General features: G+C 41.2%; 1 protein-coding gene across 1 annotated transcript; it reads left to right on the top strand.

The window, feature by feature from the left end:
• The first annotated feature begins 3,999 nt into the window (after positions 1-3,999).
• Positions 4,000-6,796, top strand: LOC105012657 (frizzled-1). Its single transcript, XM_010873638.3, has one exon. The coding sequence runs from the start codon at positions 4,312-4,314 to the stop codon at positions 5,962-5,964; it is 1,653 nt and encodes a 550-aa protein (XP_010871940.1). The 5' UTR covers positions 4,000-4,311; the 3' UTR covers positions 5,965-6,796.
• Positions 6,797-8,824: the final 2,028 nt, after the last annotated feature.

Here is an 8,824-nt window from a genome sequence, read left to right as displayed (position 1 = left end):
TGACATTGGGCAAATCAAGTTGTGCTTGAATTGGGCCTGAAAGGTCCAGAACGGTGTTCCGGTCCTAATTTTAGGCAAACAGCATTCCAGTTCCATCTTTAGGCAAATAGGCAAGCCTTATTGGAACAAGCCTTATTAACACATACATTTTAATAAATATAGTTTCATGAGCTAAAATAAAGGATCCCAGACATTTTTCCACATGCAACTGCATATTGACCTGCACACTCACCAAACGTTTCACTCCTTAAGAATGTTTGGGATTCTCTTGATCAACATGTACAACATCAGGTTCAAGCTCCTGCCAATATCCAGCAACTTCGCACAGCCAATAAAGAGGAGTGGACCAACACATTACAGGCCACAATGACCAGCCTGATCAACACAACACAATGGTGAGATGTTGCACTGCATGGGCCTAATGACCATGGCAACAAATACTGACTGGTTTACAGATTCACATCTTTATATTTTTGAATGCATATGTGACCAACAAATGCAAATCTGGATTTCCAGTCAGGTCAAATCCATAACTTAGGGCATAAACTATTTGCTTATATGAACTGTAACTCTTTATGATTGTTGCAGTTGTTTTCTGCGTAGATGGATAGAAGCTGTACATTATCTCCCTAAGTATCTCCCCAAAATCCAACTTAATCGAAGACAAATATACTCTGCACATGCAACAGACCCCACACAGTATTTGTTACAGTATATATTTTAGCATTTCAAATTCAACCAGTAAAATATACCCTTTTCCAACTAATCTTTGCGTCCTACTCCTACCTTTTCCCCCAGGAAATTACCTAGTGGCATACAGGGGGAGGCTTTGAATCAAACCTTTCATGAACCCTCTTTCATAATCCCATATGCTTGGAGTGAACTGAGTTGGCACTATTTTGTTCTTTGAATATGCTAATTTCTCTGCATTGTAAATATTTCTCATTTACAAGTGCAGTACATCTCTGCCTGGTATGGACACATTAGTAACGGTATTCCCATTGCCTTTCTGATACAGTCAAGAGGAAAAACCATATAGCGTGTCTCATCTTAAACAGAGTTCTGTACACTGTTAGCGAGTTAATAGACCAAGCAGGGGTACAAACAAACACACAAGTTCTGTCCTTGTGGTTGTGCACACAATTTCATTACACATCTTGTTAATAATACATTGATAAAAACAACACTACGCTATTCTTCACACTCATCAGGTCTGAACGGATAGAAAACTAGAACAGCAACCCCATGAGTCGGCCTGCGCTGCGGCTCTCACAAACCCGTGCTCTCAGAGGCCCCGAGGCCGATTCAACCTGATATGTTGTGTTCTTTAGAATCCCATTGTTTGTTGCTCACGTCTGCAACGGAGCAAAGGAGAGGAGGGGGGGATGGGGGGGAGGGGGGGTTCATTCTTGTCTGTCAGCTTGTTGCTATGAGGCATGAATGGGCTAAAACAACTTTCCCATGCAGCGGTGGTGGTGGTGCTTACTGGTGGAGTACCAACTCAGCACGTTGACTGGTGTCTGGCTCGTGTTCAGTGGGCGCCGGGGGTAGAAATGGAAGACAACTTTGGAGAACGTCGGAATCAGTTGTGGGATGACAATGAAGAGAGAGGGGTTTGTTTCCTGCTGTATGTGCGGATGTAGGCACACAGACCAGACCCGCGAGCGAATGACACCCCTCGTGAGGAATTAACAGATGTTTATGGCCCCACCTCTTCACTGTAGCCCATCCCTGATCTGTAATTCTATCCCGGCACCCAAATAATGATTTTCAACATTTCACCACCTTTTAATGTAGCCTCTCATTTTAAGATGCCATTCTTCCATTGTGAGGAATTAATCCTTTCATGGCAGAAAATACTGGGAGCTAAACTTGGGGGAATTATCTTCATTTTGGCTTGTTTTGTTTTGCAGGTTGTACCAGGAGCTGGGACAAAGTGCATTTCCACATGGGAAATACTGTAGTGTAGTTGGAAACCTAAGTAAAATGATGTCAGTTTTAGAGTGAGTTTATAAGACAAAATAAATTATTTGATGAAAAAATTATTTTGGCCTTTCTTCTGTTAGCCCATGTAAATTCATTGAATAGCATTACAATTTCATACATGATAATAACAAAAAAGACTAAAAATGCATGATCAGACAGTATAACAGGGCTTTCTATTACAAAACAAGAATGTGTTGTAATCAGTGCTGTAGAAAGGAGGCCTTTTATAAAGTGTAGTTCTGGGGCCTTTTGAGACCCACATCTGCTGGGATGTGAGGACTTCCAAAGCCAGTATTGGGAGGGGTGACTGAGGAAGCATCCAAAGCTAGGACTGGGAGGGGTAACTGAGGAAGCATGCATAATTCAGTAGGGCAAGCCACACGGCCAGCCTATTAAAGTTAGATAATGTGGCAGGATCTGAACTCTACTGTTACAGAAGTGAATAACTCAAAAGCATAGTTTTTTTTGTAATATTCATTAGTGGTCAGTGTGTGTGTGTGTGTGTGTGTGCGTGTGTGTGTGTGTGTGTGTGTGTGTATATAAGACCTCACAAAGATAGTAAAACCTGATATTTTTTAACCAGTCCCCAGAAGAAAAAAGTTTATTTCCAGTTTAGGGGTTAGGTTTAGGATAACGTTTACAATTGGGATTAGTGTTAGAATTAGGATTAGGTTTAGGCAATAGATTTAGCATTGATGTTGGGCATAAAGATTAGGTAATTGAAGTTTGGGTTAGGTTATGGTTTGAATTGGGAGATATGGAAAATAGGGAAGTATTTCTTGGTTCCCTACAAGGACAGAATAACAAATGTGTGTGTGGGTGGGTGGGTGGGTGAGGGTGTGTGTGTGTGCGTGAATCCTTTCTTCTCTGCCTTTCTTCCTCCTTTGAATATGTTCTTTGGCTAGTAAAGCCACAACCATCTCTCAACCATCTCCCGAGCCACCCCTCTGTTCTCTCACAAGGCCTCTGCAGTGAGCGGGGTTACCCAGGGCCAGCTGAGACTGCCACTCCACGATCAGCTATCATTTCACCAGCTCCCCTCGATCAGAAATGAATCAGGCCTAGCTGCGTGAGTCAGGGCTCGGCCTCTGATGTGGACCACAGCAACCTCTACTCCCAACTCCCAGTACCCATAGTGATCAATGTTTCAGTGTTAGTATTTTCCAGAGGACACACAGACTCTCCTGTATTTTCACTTACATAATGTAGAAGTGTGGCTGAATATATTTAGTAAGATCACACTAGAAAATATAATAGAGATTCTAGCTACCATGCACAGCTTTTGTGTGTTGAATAGATAACTGAAAGATATCAGTTGTGGTAGTATACTGACAGTTTCAGCTACTTGAAGGTATAGTCTGTTTAAATCATATTAAGGTGAAATTGCTCTTACCTTGGGTGCTGTCTACAGACCCATGGTATCATAATTAAGTAATAATTATGGAGTGTGGTAGACCAGAGGCGTCGCCAGGATCACAGTACATTTGGGGCTTTGCCCACCCCCCGCCCTGCCCGGGACAGGAAGTACAGGGATTTAAGGCCTACACTTCTACATTGTAATAATGTGTGATCGGAATTATAGATTAATAGCTCTAACTAGTTACCAGATGAATTGCTCTAACTAGTTACCAGGCAGTTAGAACTGTAAAAAGATCTGGTCTCATATAACACGGATTTCAGATACAGCATACAGGATAACAATGGGTTATTGTGGGTCTTTAGACAAAACCCAAGGTGTGGGGAATTTCCCCAAAATGTTTTTTTTTTTGGTCGACTAACTATCCCTTTAAGACATTGGCTCAAATCTAGGTTTTCATCATGTTTGGAAATAAAACTCAATTCTTAAACAAAAAAAAGTATATCTAGGCCTACATAATTTCTTGTGTAGCAACTTCCAGTCGAAGTCGTAATGTTGTCTGAATGGTTTCGATGGATGAATAAAATAAAAGACAACCATAGAACATAAAAATTATCGCAAAAAAAGTAGCCTACCATCTGTTTCAAGGCTCCTCCCTTCGTGAATAGTGAGATGTAACCGGACCGCAACCCTCATACATACAGAAAGACAGTTGAAGAAGACCGAAATAGCCACTGGCAAAGGACGGATTTAAAATCTCAGTTGCGATTTGCCGAGGTAAATTCTCTAAACGAACACGTCCGATATAAAGTAACGTGTGTAGACTAACATTTAAATGAGTCGACTCCTATAGTCGTTTTGGTTTTTTCCTGGAACATATACTATAGCTCGCCAAAAACACTCTAACGTAGGCGGATCTGCGTGTTTACGCGCTACGGAAATTTGTGGCGTGTTGGAATTGATTTGGAATGAAGAAGGATAAAGTTTGTATAATGTTTTCCAATTTGGTGTTTCTGATCATTCTTGGACTTTTACGTGGAGCAGAATGTCAGTATGGCGACCGTGGAATGTCCGTTCCGGACCATGGCTTTTGTCAACCTATTTCTATTCCTCTCTGTACGGATATTGCCTATAACGAGACTATCATGCCGAATTTATTAGGTCACACCAACCAGGAGGATGCGGGGCTTGAAGTACACCAGTTTTATCCGCTCGTGAAAGTTCAATGCTCTCCTGACCTGAAGTTTTTTCTCTGCTCTATGTATGCCCCTGTTTGTACGGTTCTGGAAAAAGCCCTGCCTCCGTGTCGCTCTCTCTGCGAAAGAGCGAGGCAGGGTTGCGAGGCATTGATGAACAAATTCGGCTTCCAGTGGCCTGACCGCCTCGCCTGTGAATCTTTCCCTGTTCACGGAGCGGGTGAGTTATGCGTTGGGCAAAACGTGTCAGATAGGAGCGCTCATATTAATCCTACGTCGGATGTAACACAATCACCTTATGAGCCGCGTACTAATGTGATTGAAAAGTTTAGGTGCCCCATTGCATTGAGAGTACCACCGTATTTGAACTACCGTTTTCTTGGGGAGGAAGATTGTGGTGCACCTTGTGAGCCTTCAAAATCCCATGGTTTGATGTACTTCAATGAGAATGAGTTGAAATTTGCGAAGGTATGGATTGGAATATGGTCTGTGTTATGCTGTGCATCCACCCTGTTCACAGTTTTGACCTACTTAGTGGACATGCAGAGGTTCAGCTACCCAGAACGGCCCATCATTTTCCTATCCGCTTGCTACACTATGGTGTCAATAGCCTACATAGCGGGCTTTTTCCTGGGAGACAAGGTGGTATGCAACGACCACTTTGACAGCAATATTAAAACGGTTGTCCAAGGCACCAAAAAGGAAGGGTGCACCATTTTGTTCATGATGCTCTACTTTTTCAGTATGGCCAGTTCGATCTGGTGGGTCATCCTAGCCTTGACTTGGTTTTTGTCGGCTGGGATGAAGTGGGGCCATGAGGCCATCGAAGCCAATTCGCAGTACTTCCACCTGGCGGCGTGGGCAGTGCCCGCCATCAAGACCATCACCATCCTAGCGGTGGGGCAGGTGGACGGTGATGTGTTGAGTGGGGTGTGTTACGTGGGCATAAACAGCGTGGACGCCCTCCGAGGCTTCGTCTTAGCCCCGCTCGTCATCTACCTCTTCCTTGGGACATCTTTCCTCCTGGCTGGCTTCGTGTCGCTCTTCCGGATCCGGACTATCATGAAGCACGACGGTACCAAGACCGAGAAACTGGAGAAGCTCATGGTGCGCATCGGCATCTTCAGCGTGCTCTACACAGTGCCTGCAACCATTGTCATCGCGTGCTACTTTTATGAACAGGCGTTCAAGGAACAGTGGGAAAAGAGTTGGGTGAGTCGGATGTGTAAGAACTACGCCGTGCCGTGCCCTAGGCATCATCACCCGCAGATGTCGCCAGACTTTACCGTCTTCATGATCAAGTACCTGATGATGTTAATTGTGGGCATCACCTCCGGTTTCTGGATTTGGTCGAGTAAAACGTTGAATTCGTGGAGGAGATTTTATATTAGACTGGCGAGCAAACAGGGGGAGACAACCGTCTGAGGCTGTATGCTGTTTTCTGTCCCCTGAACACAACCACACACACGAACTGAAGGAAATGTGACTGTGACACTTTAACAAAAATCAATTTTTGTTGTTGTAAATAAGCTTTTTTAAGAGTTTTGTATTTACACGTCTATATTTGTATTTCAAATAGACCACACATTTGGTCCTCCTCTAAGGAGAAAAGCTCTTAGTAAAATGGGGAGATTTGGACTGTCTGAACATTTGATACATTAGTACTATTGGTGGTTCCACTTTTTATCTCCGTGTCATCCCTGTAGTAGGAATGACTTTGTTTAAGTCAACAAGACTCTGTTGCACTTTTGCTATATTTTATGGGTCATAATGACTTTGTTCACAATCATTCCGTAATGAACACTATTTCAAACACTATTGACCTAGAGATAGGCCACTTTACAGTTTGTTTCTATATGCATATTTCTTTTACTTTCTGTTTTATGGGATGTTTGAGCATGCATTATGTTTCAGAAGGTGTATTTTTGGGGATATTTTACCAGTAGAATGAATGCAGACTCTGCTCCAAAGAAAAACTATATTAGGCTATTTCTATTAAACTATGCTGAATTTAGCACTCATTTACAAGCCTTTCACATACAAGGTTAGCTCCAAAATCATTGCTTTTTGCATCCATACAACAATAGTCTACTATCTGATTGCAGTCAAATAATCCAGCTGTCCACACAATTGTCCAACAGCTGTTGACCAACCACTTTCTAGTCACCAAGCGATTTTTCTGTCCATTAAATGGGTGAAAATTACTAATACTGCAACCTACATGTCTTTGTTGAATAAAACATGATCTCAACTTTAATGAGTGGTCCTCTTTGAAACTTGTCACGGGTTAGCGTTATAATTTATGCATCGTGACCTGCATTTAATAATACTTAATGGTTTAAAAAATGGTATTCAAAAAATATGGCAATATTAATATAGTCCCATTCTGAGTTAGATGTCTTGCTCATTGATAAGGGACATCATAATTTTTTTTGCATGAGACTGGTCTTAATAGGGCTGATCATCGTAAAATATGCTCAGCATAAATGTCCAACAAAATAGTGTAAAGTGTAGCCTGTAGAGGAATATCCAACAGGGGTTATGTAATGGCAAATCTGGAAAATTGGTTGTGTATTGCTTAAGAAGGCCACTGATAATAACCAATCATTATTTGCCTAAATATTATGCAGAATAATGCGCCACGTTTATCATCACCAGCCTAGATGTTCAGCATTGCCTGCTTTCTCTCCTAAACACCCTGCCAGTTTGGGCTGAAGACATGCCTTTTTAAATTTGAACCATATGCATATTGAACCATAATGTTTCAGTTAAATATAAGTGCCTTAAAGTCTTTACCTGTCAAAGTCAATACAGAAACTCTGTGGCATGTGCTGTGTGCTCTCCTAGGACAAATACCCATTCTGTGACGATGGACAAGAGCAGCTCGAGGGTTGTATTACTGATACATACATGTCAATGAAGGAATAAATGCATTAAATGTTTTTCTGCAATGCTTCGTGAGTGAGAAGTTTGGAACTGAGGCGTTGGTGGAACTTTAAAACATAATACTGCATTCATGACTACCCCAGTTGGTGGAAATTAAAGGCTTTTTTAACCTGCATGACTTTTAAAACCTAAAGATGGTTTAACCAAGTGGTTTATAATTGATCTTTCCTTGTGGTGAGAGTAAAACAAATAGAATTGCAATAGTTTCAGACACTGTCTGCCCTAATGAACACAATCCTAGTATTAGTGAATTGAAAAGTCTACATTGAAATTAGAATAACATATAGGGGCTATACCAGAGGATCCAAATGGGTTGAATTTGAAACAGTATCTCCAGGAGGGTCTGTAATCTTATCAAACAAATGAAGAACTAAGTACCAGTCATGTTTGTGAAGGCTGAGTTGGTGAACAATGCCTTATGTCTACAGTTTATCAGTACTTTGACCTTCAAATGGCATTTCTGCAACATTTAAAAATTCAAAATTTTTGTTGAATAGAAGGAACTGGTTGTTGATGTTAGAAATAATGTTGGATATTACAATTTAATTTAACCGTTATACAACCAGGTAAATCATTATTTCCAATGATGACCTGGCAAAAATTATTCAAATACAAGATGACAAGACAACATGCATGATCAGATAGCAGGTCAGTAGATTTGTTTTAGAAGAAGTAAAGTTTTCTGGTTTAAAGGTTTTTCAACTCATTTGTGGCTGCATTTCTTTCTGACAGCAGGATCAGTGAACAAGGTGGTTAATAGTAGCAAATTTCATAGTGCACAAGGATGGAGTTTAACAGAGCTTGAATTAATTATATATAAATCATAATTTATGAGTTAGAAAGCCTTAGTATGTGATTCAAAGTTGTCTGGCTAGCCCACATGACTACATCATGAAATACCACTGGAGATGCTATTTAAAGGACTACTCTGTGATATAGACAGCTGTGGTTTCCTATGGCTCTGTGGCTAAAACAAATTAATGATTGTGGTATTAATGTTCTCATGCAAAAGGCATATTTGTTATACCACATCCACGTCTTTCCTGATAGCACTCTCAAACAGACTCAGTCAGACTGCCATGTTGGCAAGCAGGCTAAGGACGAGTGAGTCACTGGAAGGCAACAAGATCAAAGAAGCCAGAGAGGTGAAATTGCATGGAACTTGTGGCATTGCCAAACATCTGTTTTCAGATAAGTTGTTGGGTTGGAAACAGTATATGATAAATTAAGCGAGGATAGGAACTGATGAAACACACTGAATAAAACAGTGGCCAATCACCATGCAGTACACCATATAATTATATAGTGTTGATTAGGGCATCTTGTTTTGTTTATTTGA

Source organism: Esox lucius, chromosome 10 (genome assembly GCF_011004845.1).
Source record: "Esox lucius isolate fEsoLuc1 chromosome 10, fEsoLuc1.pri, whole genome shotgun sequence".
Classification (NCBI taxonomy): domain Eukaryota; kingdom Metazoa; phylum Chordata; class Actinopteri; order Esociformes; family Esocidae; genus Esox; species Esox lucius.
Note: the sequence above shows the minus strand (reverse complement) of the source record. Positions and strands in the feature narration are given on the sequence as shown.

Coding starts and splice junctions, on each gene's coding strand:
- LOC105012657 (XM_010873638.3), top strand. CDS start 4,312: ATGAAGAAGGATAAAGTTTGTATAATGTTTTCCAATTTGGTGTTTCTG.